This window comes from Anolis sagrei, chromosome 1 (genome assembly GCF_037176765.1).
Source record: "Anolis sagrei isolate rAnoSag1 chromosome 1, rAnoSag1.mat, whole genome shotgun sequence".
NCBI classification, from domain to species: Eukaryota; Metazoa; Chordata; class Lepidosauria; order Squamata; family Dactyloidae; genus Anolis; species Anolis sagrei.
Window position 1 is genome coordinate 197,346,133 of NC_090021.1, and position 23,450 is coordinate 197,369,582.

Sequence of the window (23,450 nt, forward strand, 5' to 3'; positions counted from 1 at the left end):
ATAAGATTTGAAATCATATTTTGAAACAGTTTTAAACCTATATTTTCAAAAATAGACAAACAAGGACTTTGCTTATTAAACACATTAATGAAGGTCAAGATAAATATGGCCTATAATATTGTTGTCGCCCCCTTTTGTATATCCCCCCCCTAAAAGTAGTTCTGTATTTTAAGAAAGATTAGCTAATTATGGAAATTTACCATTTAAGCAAAAAATAAGGCATTTTCATGCAGTCCTTTTGTTTCATGCAAGCAATCCATAACAGACAGAAATGTCCAGTTTTGTAATACAATGTGTACATTTTGATGAAATGTACATAGCACATTCATAAACAGACAGCTTTTTGCTCTTCATACATTTTCTCAAGTACTGGTGCTGTTTATGAAACTTTTACTATTTCACAAACACAATATTTTTGCTGTTTCTGCATGACATCATCCATGCGATGGACGAATATGTGATATGTTTTAATATGCCTCTCCATCCTTTTTCACTTGCAGGCCTGAAGACCATTGTAGGAGCCCTGATTCAGTCGGTGAAGAAGCTCTCAGATGTCATGATCCTGACGGTCTTTTGCCTGAGCGTCTTTGCGCTAATTGGGCTGCAGCTTTTTATGGGCAACTTGAGGCAAAAATGCTTGATCTGGCCACTCGACAACTCTGCCTTCGAAATAAACATCACTTCCTACTTCAACAGCACAGCAGGAGAAAATGGCACCTTCATTAACATAACCACGAGCACCTTTGACTGGGAGCAGTATATTGAAGATGAAAGTAAGAAAGATGTGTATTTATTTATTTATTATTTATTTGGAGTATTTCTGGACCACTTTTCAGCCACCAAAGGCTGTCAGAGTGGTTTCCAAATTTACAATTTGACAGTTTCCTGCCCTCAGTCTTGCAATCCAAGTAAGACATGACTCACAGGGAATAGGAGATAGAGGAAGGGATTAAATCAGAAGATACTGTCTCTTCTTCTTGTGCCCCGAAGCCAGAGCAATGGCAACCAGGATGGAAGGAGAACCTTTCCTCTCCTTCTGGGCCTATGCATGATAGATTTGTGTTTGCCTCTTCTCTCCCTCCAAAGTCAGGGCAGTGGACTTTCCCTCTGCTTCTGGATTTAAAACAAGGGAAACTCCACTCCTTTGACCAAATTTTGCCAAGAAAACACTGTAATAGTTTCACTTCATTGCAAGATACAGCAACAACAACAACAACAAAGTATCTCAAGACTATGTCTGATTCAAATATGGCACCCATCCACTTGTCTATGATAGAATTACAGATTAAGCTTATTTGACTCAAAAGCATTTGATTATTTCCTCCCACTTAATCAAGTAGTTTGTTTCTTTGTATTTTTTGTAATCATCTGTGTCCTTACAAAAGCCATGGGCAACAAATGCCATTAGAGAGGTATTCCTCCCCTTCTTTTTTTAACAGAAGGAAATGACTTTTCTAAGGGCCCATCCAGACAGGGCACAAAACATGCACCTTTCCAGATATTCACAGGGGGTGTCCAAACAAAGCCTCAAGAAAAAGCAGGAAAAGTCTGCTTTGTGCCAAGATTATTTGATAGTGGGTTTGATCCATGACTTCTTGAAAGGCATGCAATGAATCCACTATGAATCCACTATGGCTGCTGTCTGGACTGCCCCCTCAGAAGTTCTGGATTTCCGAGAGGGCAGTCCAGAGACCAACCACTTTGAGTCCACCCAGGGGTGAGAAAGACAATATATAAATACTGTAAATAAATAAATAAATAACCTCCCTCTCCAACCCCCCATCCAAAAAAAAAAACCCTTTCAAAAATAAAATAACTTACAGGGCTGTCATTTCCCTGCTGTTGGCCCTCTCCTGACGCTTAGGACTAATGCTCCAGGATCAGAAGATGGGAGAGGAAAATCACTCCTGTCCCACTTCTCCTGGTGCATCATTCCTAGGCGCCAGGAGATGGTTAGCAACACTGTAATAACTGCCAGGTAAATTATTTTATTTTTGAAAGGGGTTTTAAAGAGATTTTGGGAAGGGGGTTAGGTTGTCTGGGTGTTCACCCTGAAGGTTCAGGGAGCGCATCTAGACACCAAGCACCTAAAGTGTGGGCTTTCGGGCCAGTGTAGGGACAGAATGCTGCCCTGATTTGGTTTTTTTAAACCCATTTTGGCGTGGACTTCTTCCCTGTCTGGAACTGCCCTAAGAGGGTCAACTAGGTGCATCTTGGAGAACAAAATGCATTACTCCCAAGCATAAATCTTGTTTGTAATCATATACATTTTTCTCATCTATGAACATTTATGAGTAAATAATTCACAGTACACCCTTAAAACATGGAGCTTACTTCCAGAAAAATGGACAGTCCCAATACATTCATTACCAGGAAACCTTTGGTCTTGAGGTGGGCCATCGTGGAAGGTTGATGGTGGGGATTTTTGGCTTTTAAATGTAAACCCTGGTGGTGTTTGTGTGCCTTTTACAAATGTTTTATTTGGACTTTGTTTGCCTTGTTTCTTTTTGTATATCATCAGAGCTAATTTAGTAGCAACAATAGAAAAATAGTTATTTATTCTTCCCCATCCCCTCTTCCCAATTAGGTCATTTTTATACTTTGGAAGGACAAAGGGATGCCCTTCTTTGTGGCAACAGCACAGATGCAGGGTAAGAATTTTAAGCGATCTGTTGATTTCTCTATCGATGCAGTCAAGTATCTGTACACCAATCCACAGCTCTGTGAACACAGGCCAGGGCACACGGACCTTCAGGGTGAGAGGGAGTTTCTCTTGAAACTCAGCCCCACACAGAGATCCCTCTGCATGACTTGTAGTCATCAGAGTTCAGTGTGCACACTGAAATGACAATTTCCTGAGTGTTTTCCCCTAAGGATTTGTGCTTTAGTTTTTAGATTTTTTTTTATTTCACTTTCCCAGTTCATTAGCTGAACAAGATCAGTTTCCTTACAGTGGCAGGTGCAGACCCTGGCCATTTAGATGTATTCTGACATCTCTTCCATGCCAACTTTTTTACCATGACAAGCAAAAAACCTCCTATTTCTGCCTTTCTTGTTCTGGAAATATGCCTAATGCAGAAAAGCAAGAGTGACTACAAAAGCTAAGGAGGAATGAAAAAGCACCAAATTGGTCAATTGTAGAAGCACATCTCTACAAAATCTGAATCCTTATGCTATTACTATAGCAAAATGGCAAATTAGAAATAAAAAAATAATAGTACAAAGGTAGGCAAGGTCTGGCCTCCAATAGATATTTACATTTTGGTTAAAATCTAGCCTTTGAAGTAATGATGCATATCTAATTATTAGTCCAGAAGAATAGCAGCGCTAGCCTATTGCATAAAAAATGATGAGGAATCCTACTGTTAATTTTCAAATTGCTCTTTGAAGAGAGAATTATACATTTATTTGGACAGATGAATAAATGCCATTGCACTAATCCAGAGATTGGAGACGTTGTTTTTTTGGGTTGGAACCTCAAATTAGTATTTTTTTTCTAAGTTTTGAATTAATCTTATCATGTGTAAACTGTATCCCATTGACATTCACTGCAAGATAATGCTTTGTCTCAAAACGGCCTTACAAAGCATAATTGATACACAACCTCATTTCTGAAGGACACATCTATACTGTCAACTTAATTCATGTAGAAACTGATCAGCCCTACAGTTTTCCATCCCTCCATTCCCCAAGTCTTTTTTGTGGGTCACATGACCCAGTAAAAGAAAGGAGGACCCCCAAGGTCAAAGCAGGTGGCCACTTCACTGCTGCGAGAGGGTGCCAAGCAATCATTGCCAGTGTAGAATCACCCTAAATCAACCAAATTTAGGTCTTATTACCAAACTAATTAGAACGTAAACGTAAATTGACTTTGACAGTCTTCCTAGGTAAAATCATCATATTATTGACTTATCCTTCTATAATTCCCTGTTCTCTGTAGTTCTTAACCATGACAAGGTAGGAACCTGTGTTGCTGCTGGCATAGCTTTTGAAGCCAATTCTACTCTTACTGGAATTACTGGGACAACTGAAAAATCAAACACATAAGGTACTAGGGATTATATGGACCTACCAAAGCCTAGTTACACATCATGTATACAGATTCACATTCTTTTCATGTGATAGATCAAAATAGAAGATGAAGGTGCAACCATATGCTATTTTTCTTAATACAGAAGTTACTTACTTTCCTCTATGGCTTTTCAAAAGTTATTCATGGCCAATAATATGTAATATCAGTTTACAAAACAAGAGTTGAGATGAGAATAAAATTGTAATTTTGAAAATATAACACAGTGCAATTATCCAACATAAACACGCCATCAGAACGTTAGATAAGCAAAACTGTTGGATAATAAGGAGAGATTAAGGAAAAGCCTATTAAATGTCAAATTACATTATGATTTTACAAAACATCATGTTTTACAGCAACTCAATAGAAAAAGCAGTTCAATACACTGTAATGTTATGTAATTATTACTGTAATTAGTGTGGATCCAGGTGGGAGGCAGACTGCATTGGATAATACAGAACGCTGGATGAGCAAAGGTTGGATAAATGAGACTAACCTGTAATATGAAATCATGTCTGATATGATTTGCTTTTTCATAGTCAATGTCCTGAAGGCTATACGTGTGTAAAAGCTGGTAGAAACCCCAACTATGGTTACACAAGTTTTGACACCTTCAGCTGGGCCTTCTTGTCACTCTTTCGGCTGATGACTCAGGACTACTGGGAAAATCTCTATCAACTGGTGAGAATTGCCATGGGGCAAGCTTCATATGTGTGAAAGTAGAAGGGTTATTTTTGAAGAGGGAGTGATGGGCTGCCTGCCTGATTATTTAAAACATCCAGCTAGAATCAAACAAAGCAAATTATTGCTATAAATGTATTCAGTGTTTCAATGCCATCATCACTAGATGGTTCAGGTCCAGTCTGTTTGGCCGACGGCATCCCCTTGTATGAACCTGCCCTAGCTTTGAGATCTTCAGGAGAGGCCCTTCTCTCAGTCTGACCTCCATCTCAAGCTTGGTTGGTGGGAATGAGAGAGAACAGAGCCTTTCTTCTCAGTGGCTGCTCCTCAACTCTGGAACTCCCTTCTTCTCAGGAAAGCCAGAAGGCCCCCCTCCCTGCTGTCCTTCCAGCGTCAGGCTAAAACCTTCTGATTCAGACAGGCTTTTAAAAATGTTTTTGAGATCGTTCAGGGGTTGCTGTGGTTTTTAATTCAGGGGGGTGCTGTGGGTGGGATTGGGGGGAATATGAGTTTTAAATGCCATTTTAGTATATCTACTGTATTTTAATTTTGTTTTTAATTACTTTGTTTTTATTCAATTGCTTTTTAATGGCTTTGAAACTGTTGTATTGTACCTTTTAAAACTTACCTAGTCTGGAGTGTTAGCTGTATGAGGTTCCTCCCATACCAGATCACACCAATTTGAAAAAAATCAATGGCCATAATAAGCCAGCAGCAATGCCTGATGTTTATGGCATGCAGAAGAAACTATATGATTTAAAGCAGCTTTGCAATTTTGTAATAAGGACAGATCTGACTGGAGTGCATGCACATTAGAAGGTTCAAAAAACAAATTAGCATATAGTTTTAGCCTTGTTGCTTTATTGATATAGAACATCCTTTGTGGTTATATACAACTACTGGAGTATTTTTAAAAATAAAAATAAAAAATGATAAATTTTAATGTTACCGTCTCTGGTGGTATCATCAACTGTGGTTCATAACCCCCCGCACTCACCTCGTGACACGACTGCAATATTTATATGATCATTGTTACTTTTGTGTTTCATGTTGAAGGCAGTGTTGTCATTGACAGCTGTTTGTTTTACCCCACTCCATCCAGACATTACGAGCAGCTGGCAAAACATACATGATCTTTTTTGTCCTGGTGATCTTTCTGGGCTCTTTCTACCTGATCAACTTGATCCTGGCTGTTGTTGCCATGGCATACGAAGAGCAGAATCAAGCCACAATGGAAGAAGCTGAGCAGAAAGAGGCAGAGTTTCAGCAGATGCTTGAGCAGCTGAAAAAGCAACAAGAAGAAGCTCAGGTATTTTTATATTGAAAATGTACTTCTGTTGGTTCTTCCAGCTAAGTTCAAAGAAGGGAGAACTCTCACTTACTGTCAGTTGGTGCCTCTTGATGCTGCTTCTAGATATACTCGGGTCTCTCAAGGCTTTTTTGGTGTCTGTAGAAGCTGGCAGGCAGCGTGGCAGAATGAAGGAAGCTGTGTGATAGTGCAGGCAGCTTGGCCAATCATCATTCACATCTCATGGCATTGTACACAATTTGCTCAATTGCCATTCTGATTTCATGACACTGTATGCAATTTTGCTAATCAGCATTTGGATTTGAGTAACTTTACTCACAATTTGCTCCAGATGTGGAATACCTTCTTTTTAAGCAGTCTAACATTCATTATGCAGACTTCAAGAACATTCAATTCCATAGTTTATTGTAGTATACACTAGCATAAAAAGATGATATTTTACTTTAAGGTACATAAAACAGAATGTCCCCACATGCTATTTAGCATCTATGTGAAACTGTTGGAGAAGTCATCTGGAGTTTTGGAGTGTAGTGCCACCTACATGCAGATGACACCTAACTCTACTACTCCTTTCCACCTAATGCCAAGGAAGTTGTCCTGACCCTAAACCAGTGACTGTCATCAGTAATTGACTGGATGAGGGCAAAAAAAGAAGAAGAAAAGATGAACAGGAAAAGTGTGTGGCAAGAGTGAGAATAAAAAGCAGCTGCTGAAGCTGCCAGATCATTTTTCTATCCTTTCCCTTTGAGGATCAGAGAAAGTGGGTGACAGAAGCAGATAAAACAAATCTGTATCAACATGAACAGGAAACAGTTTCGCATACATATCATTAAAATACAGCATGAAGAACCTGTCTGAAATCATAGGCCTTTTAAGTAAGTCATATTCCAAGAGCTAAGAGAAATCTCAAAACACCAATGCCTCACTTATCAAGGTGGATATTTACAAATGCAATTAATAGTTAGGTTAACAGTTTTCTCTATTGTAACCTGGGAGATAACAGGAGAGGAGGGGTCACGCCGGAGGCTTGTTGTGCTAAAATATGAATCGGGTTGGATTTATTATTGTGTGCCTTCAAGTTGAACTTCTCTTGGAGATTTCTTGGCCAGATTTGTTCAGATTAGGTTTGTCTGTCTCTGACTGTGAGAGTGTAATTTGCTCAGGTCACCAATAGGTTTACATGACCAAGTGTGTATTTGAACCCTGGTCTCTAGAGTCCTAGTCCAATGCTCAAAACACTACACCATGCTGGCTCTCTAAATAATTGCTACCAGACAGTTCTATTATTTTTTCTGCTTAAAAAATATTTAACATCAAGTGCTTACTAGGTGTTCAACATGCATCTTTCTTTAATGTCTTCATCTCTTTTAAATACTTGAAACTGGCTGACTCTATTTCCTTGCCTTCAATGAAGAATTTCCCTCTCATTCAGCAATGTAGTACAGTACGGTCCCTATATCTGAAGGGGATATGTTCCTGAACTTACCATGGCAACAGAAAATGGTTGATAATAATGGACTCTAATGAAATGAAAGATTTCTGCTGGGAGATACCATAGTGCCATTCTGAAGACCTAGAAAAATCCCTAGAGAGATGTCCTCTATAGCAGTTTGCTAGGTCCTCTAGGGTGAAACTGTGGTAAATTCCAGTGGAAGCATGGCATAAAGTCACTTTGATCAGATGCGCCAAACTCATTTTCCCCAAGCCTTACGGTTGCCTTCAAAGGCTGTTTGTTAATTGTAAGACTGTATAAATATAACTATGTTGCCTTGGCATTGAAAGCCTCATTGGCCATATAAAATGATGTGGTGGGGTAGATTTGGCCCACAGGCCTTGCATTTGACATGTATGGCCTAGAGGACCTAAAAATGTCTGTTGAGGACATACTTGGTTGGATAAGTGTAGGTGAAACCTGAGGTACCAGTCCTGCAGATACGATTGTATTGTATTTTCCACTTCAATCATTATACTAGCCAGCACATAAGACAATTAATTAGAACTGGTCTAGGACCCATGTGACTTTCTGGATATTGTTGAACTGCATCTCCCAGCATTCCTTTCCACTGGTTCTGTCAGTTAAGGTTGCTCTCTCCCCTTATACACAGTATGGTATAAGCATACATAGCTGGAGGAAGATGTATTGGCATGGCACATAATTTTAAGTGATAAATGATTTGTTGTATTTTTAGTCTTTAAAACTAAGAGATGGTGATTGGAACAAGGTCACCAGTAAGGTTAATGGAAGAGTGGGAATGTCAATCCAGGCCTTTCCAGTTCCAAGCCATATTGCCGTTCATGGTCTAGCACAGGCTCTAGGGTAGTTGCTGTTCCAACTCTGTAGCCTTGCTGCCTCACAGGACATGACTTTGCCATATGATGTGAGGCTTATCAGAATGTGAGAACATATATGGCATTATCTCAGTGATTCTTAAGCAGTGGGAGTCTTATATTACAGGGACATTCTACGTGGGTTTCCCATAGTGGCTTGGGGATTAGTTGTCTCACACTCAGAACCTCCAGTGATAACTGTGGAGGCTAAAACTGGGAACAGATGAGGTTTGCTGTGTTTCCAGAGAATTTCATTGATTTTTTAATATTCCATTCCAAGTATTCCAAGAAGACATTAAATGTTGATGTTAGAGTATGATTGCTTTGTCGCTGTTTATGAACCTTTGGCTGCAATAATGAATTTCTCTGTGATCATGGCTATTGAGATCATCCAACTAATTCTAATTACCTGGCACTATAACCCAACAGACAACAGCAGCAGTGGCAGCGGCATCTGTTGCATCGAGAGATTTCAGCGGCGTGGGTGGATTGGGGGAACTCTTGGAAACTTCTTCAGAGGTGTCTAAATTAAGCACCAAGAGTGCTAAAGAAAGAAGAAACAGGAGGAAAAAAAGAAGGCAGAAGGAGCTCGCTGAAGCAGAAGAGAGGGAAGAAATGGAAACGTTCCCCAAATCTGAATCAGAAGATAGCATCAGAAGGGAAGCTCGCTTGTCCTATGAAAAGAGGAGCTCGACTCATCAGGTACAGGCAAATTCATTTTAAATAATATAAGTCTACTTTTAATGTAGCTTTTTCAGATATACAGCATGGTCCCTCAGGGGATAAGTTCCTCATTTTATCATGGTAATAGAAAACTGCTAAGCATTGCCATACAGTCACTCTGGAGAGGACATACTTTGTCAGATGCAGGGAAGTACAACAATACCACCTGCTTATCCATGGGGCAGGGCGGGGGGAGGTTCTTGGACTTACCATGGAAACCGGAAACTACAGGTATGGGGTTGTACCATATTTCAGATTACTAAGGTTACTAAGAGATCTAATTAACAAACATGAGAACAGAAAGCTAAACTTAGAATTGTAGAAAGACTTTTCCACAAAGGATTAAGGATTGTGAATTCACCTAAGTGAAACAGAGTCTTGCATAATGGATGAACCATTATTTTCTGAAATTAATTATTTTTAGTAAGTGACACACAAATGTTGAGATGTACATGAAATATCATTTATGTAACATATACTGTGGTCATAGCACGGTTCAAACAAACCTCAAGTGCATGATAGTTTCAAATTAAGTTGCAATGAATTCTAAAAGTTAAAATTTAAACAGCCACCTACAATATGTAATGGGATACAGCGTAAAAGCAATCAGAGTAGATGAAAACTACAAAACAATCACAAGTGAAATTTGGCAAATCAGAATTTGTTATAATGACATAAAAAGATTGTCCTTATGGACTATTATTTTCTGGTGGTGCAGTGGGTTAAACTTGCCGACTGAAAGGTTGGCAGTTCAAATCTGGGGAGCGGGGTGATAGTGCAGGCTGTTAGCTCCAGCTTCTGCCAACTTAGCAGTTTGAAAACATGCAAATGTGAGTAGATCAATAGGTACCACCTTGGCAGGAAGGTATCAGTTCTCCATGCAGTCATGCTGGCCACATGACCTTGGAGGTGTCTATGGACAATGCCAACTCTTCAGCTTAGAAATGAAGATAAACACCACCCCCCAGAGTCAGACACGATTACACTTAATGTCAGGGGAAACCTTTACCTTTACCTTTTACTGAGTAATGTATATCTTGATTCTTCCTTAAAATACTGCTTCAGTGTTTATTGAACAATGCATCCAAGTCAAGTTATGGTTTTTAAATGATATTCTTCAGAGTTCCATCTGCCCTCTGTACCCACAGTGTCTGCATTTATGGATCAACCATTCCCAATGTGGAAATAGTCACAACTCCATCCCCCACTATAACTTGATTTTGCCATTTTATATAAATGACTCCATTTTACTTTGTCATTGTTTACAGTGGGACTTGATCATCAATGAATTTGGGTATCCACAGGGGATCCTGGAACCAAACTCCAAGGATACAAAGGGCAATTTCAGGCTAGTTCAGAGATCACTATAGTAGCCAGATCAGAAAGCAATTCTAAAGCTGAAATATTAAGTCTCAATGTAAGGATCCCTCCATCCCAGCAGTAGTGATGGCTTTATTTATTCATGACTAGTGCTAATGAGATTGCAGGGAGGGAGTAGAATTCCATTAAGGAGTTACTTGTAGTGCAATTAATAAAAGAATGACCCATTGATTATTCCTGTTTTCGAAGGCAGAGTAACCATCTCCAAGCCTCTTGTGGCTGCTGAACATTGCTGAAAGCATTAATTGATGAGACAGTATGATTAATATATGATGAATTAATAGTAGAGTTCTAATTAAGTGGATCCAGCCATTGGGCTTCCCTTATAAACATAAGCAATAGCTGGCTACTTTAGTCAGCTTATTTTGTCTCAGGACATATCTGCTTGCATTTGAAATTTCTCATTTGAAGGTAGTGCCTTGGATCTATGGAGAAGTGGTTGTCTATGGATATGTGAGTGAGTGAGTGAGAGAATTTTTATCAAAGGATGATGTATTGCCTGACAGTCAAAGATGAGTGAGTCATCCCAGGTTGTGAGAATCTGTGTCAAATTTGAAGTAAGGAGCCTGAAGAATAATAATATTTATTGCATCAGTTTCTGTCCTGCCTTCCTTTCCCTGAAGAAGCTGTCATTAGTCGTGTAGCATGTTAAGCCCACAGGAAAAATGTCTCATATATCAAGTCAGACTATTTGTCCATCAGATGATGCCAGGCTTATAGTCATCTTGTATTTATTATCATATAGTACTTAGATTTAATATCTTCTACAGTGACTGCAAGCAGAATCTCAACTGGGGGGGGGGGTCTTCTCCATTTCTTGCTATCTCATCTTCTAGCTCAGTGGTTCTCAACCTGTGGGTCCCCAAGTGTTTTGGCCTCCAACTCCCAGAAATCCCAGCCAGTTTACCAGCTTTTAGGATTTCTGGGGGTTGGACGCCAAAAGATCTGGGGCCCCACAGGTCGAGAACCACTGTTCTAGCTGGTAATGAATCTGAGATCTTCAGCATGTAAAATGTAGGCTCTGCCACCAAACTTGGGCTCATCCACACAGCCTAGGGCCTTTCTACACTGGCTCAAATGCACAGAAAATTAGAATTTAAAATTCTGGTTTTCTGTTCATTTCTAGGCCACACAGGACCCCACCAAAACCCCACCTTTTGTCAATGGAATGGCCAAACACCTGCCCCCTTGCCCTCTCTAGCACCCATGTTACCATTTAAAAAACAAGGAAAGCCTAATTTAAATATGTCCAGAAGCACAGGAAATACCCAACTTTGGTAAGGGGACTTTTTTTTTGCTTTTTCAATAACGAAAAGGGTGCCACGGAAGTGGAGGATGGCACTGCTATTCCAGCTTCACAGGCTGCCCGAGAATTGCCTCTTAGGATCCCACATCTTCCCAGGTTTTTTTTTTAGCCTGGATTAAACCTGGTGTTCCATTTTTTTATCCAGGTTATCCAGGTGTAGATGGGGTCCTAGTTAGGTGCTTCAAGTCCCTTATTGAGAGATGGGGTGGGATATAAATAAATTTTGTTGTTGTTATTGTTATTTTTATTACTGCCTTTGAAGACTGTTCGGAAGCTCCAACTGGTCCAGTGGCAGCCAGGTTGCTCACCAGAGCGGCGCTCAGGGAGCATACAACTCCCCTGTTGCGTCAGCTCCACTGGCTGCCAGTATGCTACTGAGCACAATTCAGAGTGCTGGCTTTAGCCTATAAAGCCCTAAATGGTTCTGACCCAGGCTACCTGTCTGAACATATCTTCCCCTATGAACCAGCTCAGAGACTAAGATTATCTAAGGAGGCCCTGCTCTCGGTCCCACCTGCCTCACAAATATGGCTGGCAGGGACAAGAGACAGGGCCTTCTCAGGTTGTGGAACTCCCTCCCTAGCAACATCAGATCAGCCCCCTCTCTATTAGCCTTCAGGAAGAGAGTCAAAACCTGGCTCTGTGAGCAGGCTTTCAAAAATTAGGGCAAAGCAGTACTCTGAATATAGAATTATGTGCAATTTGACCTTGGAATGGACATTCAGTAGACTTTGAACTCTGGATGGCGTGTTTTTAACTTTGAATGTATTTTAATCATGTCAACTATTTTTAGGTTAATTTGTTGTTTTGAGGCACTGTGCATGTGCCATTGTAAGCTGTCTTGAATCCCCCTGATAAGGTCGAAAAAGGTGGGATATAAATATGGCAACTAGATAAATAATAATAATAATAATAATAATAATAATAATAATAATTTTTATTTTTATTATATTATAGAAAATGACAATCTTTGACAGAAACCAGATTAAGAGGCTTCTAATATATCTAATGGACTTAAGATATCACACGTTTATGTTTAGTGGTATAAAAGACTCATAATTTAATTGATGAAACTGTATTGCTTTTCTTGAGTATAACAAGGTCACAACTTTAATTTAAAACAGCTACATATTGTTTGTTAGCAAAAGGACTAGGTCTGGAATCAGACAACCTGATGTCATCCAAAGACATTGCCTCTGGTCTGACTGCTGGAAGAAACACTGGAGTGACGGCTGTAGAATCCACATGGACAACGCCATTGCATCTTTTTTTTAAAAAAAGCAGTTATTGCAATAGTTTCTTAGTCCTAAACACTAACTGTGTTCCTTTTTGTTTCTTTCTTTCTCCTCTCTCCCCTGCCCCCCTTAGTCTTTGCTGAGCCTTCGTGGCTCCCAGTTTTCCCCAAGGCGCAACAGCAGAGCAAGTATTTTCAGCTTCCGCGGGAGAGCAAAGGATATAGGATCAGAGAATGACTTTGCAGATGATGAGCACAGCACGCTTGAAGACAACGAGAGCAGACGAGATTCTCTCTTTGTGCCAAACAGACACAACAGTGAACGGCGCAACAGTAACACCAGTCAAGCAAGCTTATCATCCAAGATGGTGCCATCACTTCCATTAAATGGGAAGATGCACAGCACGGTGGATTGCAATGGGGTGGTGTCCTTAATGGGGGGACTTACATCGCTCCCCTCGCCCACTGGACAACTTTTGCCAGAGGTGACAAATGCTCTGTTCCATTCTAGCATATCTGTCATAGATGGCATGTAAGACTGTCAGATTTGTGTGACATTTCATGAGTGGAATAAGCAAGCATTGAGCAGAAAATCTGAAGTCCTCTGCCTTGCTACTGCTCTAAAAATCTTTCATTGAGGAATAGAGGATCCTTAGAAAGAACCAGGCATGTGGAACAGGGAGGATGTGGGGAAATTACAGTCAGGATAGCTCTTTTGGTCCTATGCTCTGTGCAAGCTTTCTATACATCATTATCCCAGATCTTTCCTATCAATGTACATGTGTAGGTCTTGCTTATTACAAAAGCATACACATACATACAAGCAAGTGCCAAAACAATTTTGTGATCGTAAGAGTTATGAATGGTTTTCTGAGTGGGAAGGATGGTGTTTCATTAATACAGACATGTCCTCTTCATTGGTATGGCATATTTGTTCACAATAATCATAGAATCATAGATTTGGAAGAGACCTTGTGGGCCATCCAGTCCAACTCCCTGCCAAGAAGCAGGAAAATCGCATTCAAAGCACCCCAAATATATTTATCATGTACACATTGCTGTAACGTTGCATCAAGACTGCATAATCTTGAACACTATTTTGACTCCTCTGTTATGCCTCCCTACCTGTGGTTAAGTTGCACAGTTCCCACATTAATTCAACTTACATAATTTTATTCTTGTGTTTACAGCCCATTTGTTTGAAACTCAGAAATAGGTGCGTAACATGATTTACAATGCAAAGCAGGTAATTAAATGCAGTGATCTTGCTAAATAAAATTAAGGAGATGCACAAGGCAGGCCAAAGCTAGTTCTGTCTAGACAAGTGGTTACACTTAGCTTTGCAATACAGTGCTGAAAGCTTCTAGATTATAAAATGTCTTTCTGAATATTATTTTTAATCTTCAAAAAGTAATATATACATTTCATCTTCTTTGAAATACCATATTTACCCAAGTCTAACACTCATTTTTTAGCTAAATTACACTGCTAAAATTCAATGACATGTAGAAACATACACCTAAACCCATCTGTGCTGTTGTGCAAGAGAGCCCAACTGGGAAGAGAAGAGGGAAAGGCAGCTGTGGCCATGCAAAGGCTGGTGGGAAGTTGATGGTAGCTGCAAAAAAGCTGGTGTGAAGGCCAGACACAAAGCCCATCAGCATTTTCATGGCCACCACTGCCTTGCATTACATTGGACAGCAAATCCTTTTTTTATTTTGGTAATGCATACCTGGCAAATTATGCTCAAGTAAATATGTATAACTGTTTTAGGTTTAGCCTCTCTTTTTTAAAGACTGAAAGTGGCAAACCCCCCACTTTTTTGGTCCAGTTAAGTTCCAACAGAACTTACATTTCTTGGATTTTGGGGTTACAGTTGTTTTGGAAATATACTTGACAGTGTAAATTGTCATGGAGTGATTGCTGCTTGCACTTTCCTGCAGAGTGCATTTTTTCACATCAGGGATGGTTAAAATTAGCTACAAATTACATGAGTCCCCCAAGGCTACTTGTGAGCCCTGTGTCAAAATCATTTTTCATGGAAATTGGTATTTTCATCTCCTGGAGATCTCTAGGACTGGGCTTAAAATAAACCTTAGCCTTCCACCCCTGAGAAGCCAATATTTTCTCAATCAGAGGGAGATATAAGGTCACTTGTGCTTTTGATTCAACACCAACCCATGCCACATTTCTTGTCTGGTGTGGCCACAGTCAGGGCAGAAACCTGGCCTACAGAGCATTGAAATTCCCCATCCTGGCAACCCTAGTGTGTGAGAATTGGCCCTAATGTTTATAGCCCAGGTAATGTAACTGCAACTGAAAGATGTGTTGGCCATAGAAGGTTTAGGAATAGGCAAGAAGCATGTGTGCTGGCTGAATAATTTCCCTCTTCCAGATGATCTCAGTGATGAACTGGCACAGGGATCTGCTTGCACAACTGCTCTGCTCACAGAGATTAGCCAGCAGAAGACCCAAACAAGGAGGCAAAGCAAGGGAGCACCTAAGTTTACCAGATCAACTGCTGGGAGAAAATTGGGGCAGGGCAGAAGCACCCTGAATAATTTCCAGTTGGCTCAGACTCAGAAAGGTTTTAGATGCAACGCAACTTCAGATGGCTTAGTGTTAGCTCAGGTGGCTTTGGCTTACTTCAGGTAATGAGCAGTCCTCATAAGTCTTCTTGTCTGAAGCGTCATTTGTTATCAAGGCACCACTGTCTGACTGTCTCATATTTCTTTCTAAGGGTGCTTCCAGACAGCATGAAAATGTGGGCTTTAAATGGAAGACAAAAAATTCCAGCACCTGAGAGCAGGTCCCCACACAAACCTGTTTCACGTGTTTTCATGAGTGCAGGAACATACAGTGATTAGAATATTCATATTTTTCGGCTGGAATTGGGATAAAAAGGAACCTTTTTGCCCTGTTTTTGTCCTTTGCAGCAAATCAGTGCAGATTTACCACTAGCATCAAAGGGGCCAAGCAGAGAGCATAAACTGGAATGGAGTGACTGAAAACCTATACACTGAATATTTTGTTGTAGTTTTCATTTACAGAATTAATTGCTCGAGTTCCAGGAATTATTTCACAAGTGTTGTATTTTCAGGGTACCACTACAGAAACAGAAATACGGAAAAGAAGATTGAGCTCTTATCAGATTTCTATGGAATTGATGGAAGAATCAGCAGCACGACAGAGAGCTATGAGTATAGCCAGCATACTCACTAATACTATGGAAGGTATGGAAAGACTCATCTATCTGCATGCTATATTCAAACTACACACACGGTAGAATGTGGTTCCTTTCATCCTAATAGAAAGTAACACTCTTGCTGACAAACCCTAAGGCAATGGACAAGCATTTCCTATTTTCCTCCATGACAAATTTCTGAATATAGTTGATCCAAATTTTGTAAAACTGCCCTTTTTTTCTCTAATGAATTTTCAGGCCAATCTTTGTCTCTTTGTGATTGATGGCATTCATGACTTCACTGAATAGTGACTGTTTTCAATATACCAGGGGAAGTTTTTCTTCCTACATGGGAAATATCATAACTGGATGTGGATATTGAATGCTAAATCATCAAAACATCAGGAATTGGAGTGCTTGATATTGAGGGAAAACATGGATATTGTGATCATAAATAGTAGAGTGAAAAGAGATACTGAATATGGTCATCTCTGCACACAAACTATGAGAAGGACAGAGAAAGGCATAGTGGAGGTAGTTTTGCTGGGTATATAAAAGAGGGCAGAATGTCAAACAAACTAGAAGTATTCATTGGACCAGACTACTATGAAAAAAAGGTTGTGGATGACAGTACTAGGGCTCCTAAAGTAATGTAGTAATGTGAATATGTTCTTGTTACCTTAACAAAGGTATTAAGGGTGTTTTTTCTATGCAGAATAAAGATGCAGAATGAAGCACTGTGATTCTATAGTATGCTTCTGGTCCAAGATATAGGATTCATTATTATCCACAGTTCCAAGTATCTGTGGGAGGAGCCCCAGGTAGTGCAATGGGTTAAACCCTTTGTAGCGGCAGGACTGAAGACTGACAGGTCCGCAGTTTGAATCTAGGGAGAGTGTGTTGAGCTCCCTCTGTCAGTTCCAGTTCCCCATGTGTGGACATAAGAGAAGCCTCCCACAAGCATGGTAAAACATCAAAACATCTGGGCGCCCCCTGGGCAGTGTCCTTGCAGATGGCCAATTCTCTCACACCAGAAGCAATTTGCAGTTTCTCAAGTTGCTCCTGACAAACACACACACACACACAAAGTATGCATGGGGTGATCTTGGAATATAAATTTCTGTGTATAAATATTGTGTATACTTATAGTTATGTGGTATATACTTCTCCCACTTGCTGCAGAACTGATTTACAAAAATGTGTAGTTTTTAATAAAAAAATTAATAAATACATAATTTGTTTTTATTTTCCTTCTCACCACCCAGAACTTGAAGAATCTAGACAGAAGTGTCCACCATGCTGGTACAGATTTGCAAATACATTCTTGATCTGGGATTGTTGGAGACCTTGGTTAAAAGTAAAGCACATTGTGAATCTGATTGTGATGGATCCATTTGTTGACCTTGCTATTACCATCTGCATTGTTTTGAATACCCTATTTATGGCCATGGAGCACTACCCAATGACTCACTATTTCAATCATGTGCTTTTGGTGGGAAACCTGGTATGTATACAGACAAGGGAGAATTTCTCTGTTATACTGAATCATTTTCATAGGAATTGTTAAAGCAAAGATTAAGCATAGCATTAAAGAAAATATAGCAGTATAGTCAAAACTTCAGACAGGATCCCAATAATGGGATCCTGTCCGCTCTCTCGATTGGAAGTGCTGATGTCAACAATGATTATGAAATGTTTGTGGGAAAGTTAAAAATGCAATTTGAACTTTCAAGTGAATTCATTCCTCCAATGAAGATTAGAAGAATCTGACAAGGCACAAAAACTCTTAATGGCAAAATTCAGCGAATAGCAAATAGCAAAGCAAAAGGAGAGAAGCACAAATAACTTTGCAACGAAATTCCTTCAATTTACTCAAGAACCAAAGCGGTTGTTTGAAAGGTCATCAACACAATGTTTTTATAGTCCGAATTCCCATGTTGTCTTGTTAATTTCTGGTTAATACCTCATCATAATATTTGTATTAGTAAATATAGTAAAGCCTCCACTTTTGTGGGGGTTCAGGACATGTGATCCTCGTAAAAGTGGGAAAACTACAATTAAAAGGAATAAAAATAAATTAAATAAATAAGTAAGTAAACAAATACTTTTTAACCTGCAAGAACACTCCTCCAACGTGTCTATGGTCAGTGTCCATTGGAGTCTGACTATTGTCATGATGGAAGTCTAGAGATTCCTCACAAGAACACAGTAATCAAATCCATCATAATAAAATATGGTAAAGTTGAAGATACTGGAGGAACAACTGTACTACCATTTAGCTAGTCCAAATTAATTATAATAAGCAGATTGCAACATATTACTTTGAAAGCCTCATTGATATCTCCATAAGTAGAAATCTTGTCTTTCTGCCTGTTTCCATATTCCTAGGAAACATGGCCATATCAGCTTTCAATATGAAAAATGAGTCCAGATAGTAATATGTTTATATTTTATTCTATCTCTCATCTTGTTCAACATGTACATGAAACTGCTAATAGCTGTCATCCAGAGCACTGGGAGCAATGTCATTAGCAAACTGATATCATTGCTGATGACACTCAGCTCCTTCTCTCTATTCCATTTGAATCTGGAGAAGGTTCAAAAGTGTTGGATAGGTGCCTGGAAGCAACACTAGGCTGGAAGGAGGCCAGTGGACTGAATCTAAATCCTGACAAAATGGAGGCACTGACAGTAGGTGGTTCTTGGGTCCAGGATTAATGGAAACAGACTTTCCTTGTCACATTACTTTTAAAAGAATATGAACATAGCCTAGGGAACCTCTTTAATTCACTTCCATTAGAGGTGCAACAGAATTTGTTGACAAAAATACCCATCCATGGACTTGAATTAGGACATCCTATCTTTAGTTCTCTGTGCTCTGATAATAACTGAATGATTGCAGTGTAGTCAACACAGGTGAGTCTAAATATCCTAAAACCTCCAGATTCTCTATGATCTTATAAGTTAAGCAGGGTTAGCTTTGGTTAGTACATGAATGGAAGACTTCCAACAAATACCTGTAGGGCTACAGGTATTTCAAAGGAAGGAACTGTCAAAACCACTTCTGACTTTTCCTTGCCTAAGAAAACCCTGTGAAATTGAAAGGGTCACCATAAATCAACCAGCAACTTGAAGGCACAAATACATGCAAAGAACATGGAATCATCCTTGCTCTCCACACCCCCAGATGACATTTTCAAAGACATTTTTTTTAAAAAAATGCATATATAATATGTCAAACCAAGATTTTAAGAGGTCACTTTAAATGCTGCACTTAGCCCACCCTTTTGCTAGAGGAATCATTGGTTTGAATAGCTATGCTAGAAATGGATGTATGCTGAAATGTATAGGAGGCCTCTGAATTAAAAGATTGTACACATACGTTAATTGGGAGCCCAAATGAAATATGAACATCTTGCCCACAGGTTTTCACTGGAATCTTCACTGCAGAAATGGTCCTGAAAATAATTGCCATGGATCCTTATTATTATTTCCAAGAAGGCTGGAACATATTTGATGGCATCATTGTCAGCTTAAGTTTGATGGAGCTGGGTCTTGCAAATGTGGAAGGACTGTCAGTACTAAGATCCTTCCGACTGGTAAATATATTAATAAATATGGCACTTATGTTCACAGTGTGGTATAATGGTTTGAGCCCTGGACTATGACATTGGAGACCTAAGTTTGGATCTTTGTTCAACCATACAAACCTCTTAGGTGACCTTGGGCAAGTTGTGTTCTTTCAACCTCAGAGGAGGGCAAAGGAAAACGCTCCTCTAAACCAATCTTGCCAAGAAAACCTTGTGCTGGGTTCACCTTCAGGTCACCATAACTTGAAGTCAACTACTCTACAGTGTTCTGTTTCCATATCTAGTTTCTAGTGCATATGTAATTTAAAAAATGGTTGCAACAGAAATGTTTTGGGAGCTACCATACATATGGTAATTGTAATGGAAATAATAAGTGAATTATGTTCACTTTATGATTTATGTGTAAATGAAAATATAGCTCCCAGACCTGAATACATTCCCTCTTCCTAATCCATATTCTAGTGAATGTATTATTCATTTGCAAATATTTATGTACTTCTTTGATCTGAAAATTTTGAAGTGGTCAGTATGAATAAATTATGAAAAACACACAATACACAAAATAAAATAGCAATGCAGTGCATGGTTCATGCACAAGATGTTAGGTTGGACTAAACAGCTTGCTTAAATACATGTGTATTTAACACTCATTGAAAGCTAAGAGTAATAGGACATGTCTTGTTCTTTTAAGTTTAAACCTTTACATATTGTGGCTGCAACTAGGATTAATGAACAACTTTGAATAATTGCTGAGCATGTTGTCCAGTGCTTTTCAGGCTACCTCTAAGACTGAATGGGTCTATGCAGTTCCTCAGGTAACCATACCTTGAGTTGTGCTGCATTGTATCAGCTAACAACAAAATTTTAACCTGACCCAGCAGCAAAAAGACAGAATATTTGGCCTCTTCTACACTGCCAGATAATCTAGATTATCAAATGAGATAATCCACATTATCTGCTTTGAACTGGATTATATGTCTATATCACTATATAATTCAGTTCAAAGAAGGCAATCTGGATTTTATATGGCAATGTAGAAGGGGTCTTTCTCTTAGCAAACATGTTACATGTTGCTAGTATGTTGGTCCACGTGGTAGTTTAGCCTAAGCCTTCTGTGTCTGTTGCAATTTCTGAACCATCCTTATAGTTTAGAGAAGTCATTGCTATAGTCCAGGTTGAAGATTAACACTGCCTCAGTCACTATAGTCACACTACAAATGTATGGCAGTATATACTTTTAAATTAAATATGTAAAGGCAGTTTCTGTCTTCCTCCCACTAAATTTCAACAATTTCTGTAGTGTTTACATTCTTTAAAAACACTAAAATATAAACTGTTAAAACAAATGTAAGCTGTAATTATGTTTCTTTGATATTATTTTGCAGCTTCGTGTTTTCAAATTAGCAAAATCCTGGCCAACGTTAAATATGCTGATCAAAATTATTGGAAACTCCGTGGGTGCTTTGGGAAATCTGACCTTGGTCCTGGCCATCATTGTCTTTATTTTTGCCGTGGTTGGAATGCAACTGTTTGGGAAAAGTTACAAGGAATGTGTCTGCAAGATTGCGGAGGACTGTGAGCTTCCACGGTGGCACATGAATGACTTTTTCCACTCTTTCTTGATCGTGTTCCGTGTACTTTGCGGAGAATGGATAGAAACCATGTGGGACTGTATGGAGGTTGCAGGACAAACCATGTGCCTTATTGTTTTTATGCTGGTCATGGTGATTGGAAACTTAGTGGTATGTATTTTATTGACTGTATTTTTATCCTTTCTCCCAATATTAGAGACTCAAGGCAGCGAACAATGAATATAAAATAGGGCTAATTGATAACCATACAAAGACAACAAATGTAAATCTAAAATGTTTAAAAATTACACAATTTCTACAGTTAAAAACATCAAACATTTAAAAATTGAAATATATTAAAATCTATACAAACCTTAAAATCCTGATGGCAGAGGAATGTTTTTTCCTGCTAACAAATGGCAAGCAAGATGGATTCATCTTGGCCTCAAAAGAGAAGGGGTTTCAAAGTCTGGGAGCAGCCATTGAGAAGACCCTCTCCCTTGTTCCCATCAAATGATCCTAAGTGAGTGGTGGGATGGAGAGAAGGGCCCATCATAGAGTTGCAATGGGCCATAAAACAGTGGTTCTTAACCTGTGGGCCATGTGGACGAAAATCTGGTCCGTGAGCCTCCTTCCTCTTTATTTATTTATATATGTTATTTCATTTATTTTATTTCCGCTCCTTTCATGCCGCCTGCCACTTTGTCCCTGTCGCTGACCATGGCATATGTTCTCTATCAGAAACTAGAGCTAATGTGATCTATCCAATGCAATTTTCTGAACCAGCACCCCCAACCGAATCTAAAGTTGACAAAACATTATTTTTACTAATATGGTACTAATGTTGGAGAGTGGTCCCTGGTCAAAGTGGTTCTTGGTCACATAGTCCCTGGTAAAGTAGTCCTTGGTCAAGTAATCCCTGGTCAAAAAAGTTGGGAACCACTGGTCATAAAGGGAAATATAGTCCTTCACATAACTTGGACCCAATTTGTGTAGGGCTTTCTAGGTCAAAACCATCATTTTCGACCTTGCTCGGAAATAGGTTGGCAGCTAATGGAGCTGTTTGCAACAGGGGAGTTGTGTAATCAACCTTTCTCCAAAACTGTATGCCATTATAATAAATTATTACTACTCTGGGCTAACATGTGACCTGATCCTTTATAGACATATGAATGGCTTCATTCATGTCTGATCCTTGAAAGAACACATTAGCCATTAAGAACCAGATGTAATTCTATTCATGGGAAAATAGGGGGGAAACTGAGTCAGAAGCGCTTCTCTGAGCCTTTTCCTTATCAGTTATTGGAGGAACAGGAACACCCTCCTGCCTTACTGCTCTTTTTTCTTCCCACCCAGTCTTCCTTAGTACCCTCTTCAAACCAGCTTTTCTCTCTCCCTTTCACCCCATTATGTTAGGAAAGCGAACTTTTATATTTACTGCATATAACCTGCAGACCGAATAATAAATAATCTGAGCACAGGAGTGGTCCCTGGAAACACAGAGAGAACATTGTTTATTGATTTTCTCCAAAGGCAATGCCTGTTAACAAATAGCAAGTCATCATTCAATGTTAAAAAAAAGTGCCTTGCCTTTTTGGAAAACATAATGATAGTACACTTCTATGATGTGCTGTAATCACAGTAATCTTTCCATAATGTACATTTTTTAGAAAATTACTGTCTTAGGTAAGATCTCGCCAATGCTGCAGGACTGGACTGAGAAGCTTTCATTTTGAAACAGGACATAGGAGAATGTGTTATGTATATGTCTGCGTGTGTGTGTGTGAGGGAGAGAGAGAGCACCTTGTTGAGTCAAACCAAAGGCCTATCTAATCCAACCCTGCGATTCCACAGTGGCCAGCCAGATCTCTGGAATTTTGTACATGAGTAGGCATGAGGACAATAGCACCCTCATGCTTGTACTTCTTAGCATATAGGGCCTTATCATACTATAGTGCTAGGTAAAGGTAAAGGTTTTCCACTAACATTGTCCAGTTGTGTCCGACTCTGGGGGTTGGTGTTCATCTCCATTTCTAAGCCAAAGAGCCAACATTGTCCGTAGACATATGGAA

At 39.4% G+C, this 23,450-nt stretch overlaps 1 protein-coding gene across 1 annotated transcript in view; it reads left to right on the plus strand.

Moving 5' to 3' along the window:
* LOC132776472 (sodium channel protein type 3 subunit alpha) overlaps nt 1-23,450 on the plus strand; it is a 90,561-nt gene that overhangs the window by 26,376 nt on the left and 40,735 nt on the right. Inside the window, 10 exon segments of the mRNA XM_067471946.1 lie at nt 501-773; nt 2,588-2,651; nt 4,612-4,753; nt 5,856-6,062; nt 8,820-9,092; nt 13,168-13,518; nt 16,134-16,266; nt 17,483-17,721; nt 19,643-19,816; nt 21,193-21,549. Coding sequence (XP_067328047.1) covers nt 501-773; nt 2,588-2,651; nt 4,612-4,753; nt 5,856-6,062; nt 8,820-9,092; nt 13,168-13,518; nt 16,134-16,266; nt 17,483-17,721; nt 19,643-19,816; nt 21,193-21,549 — 2,213 coding nt within the window.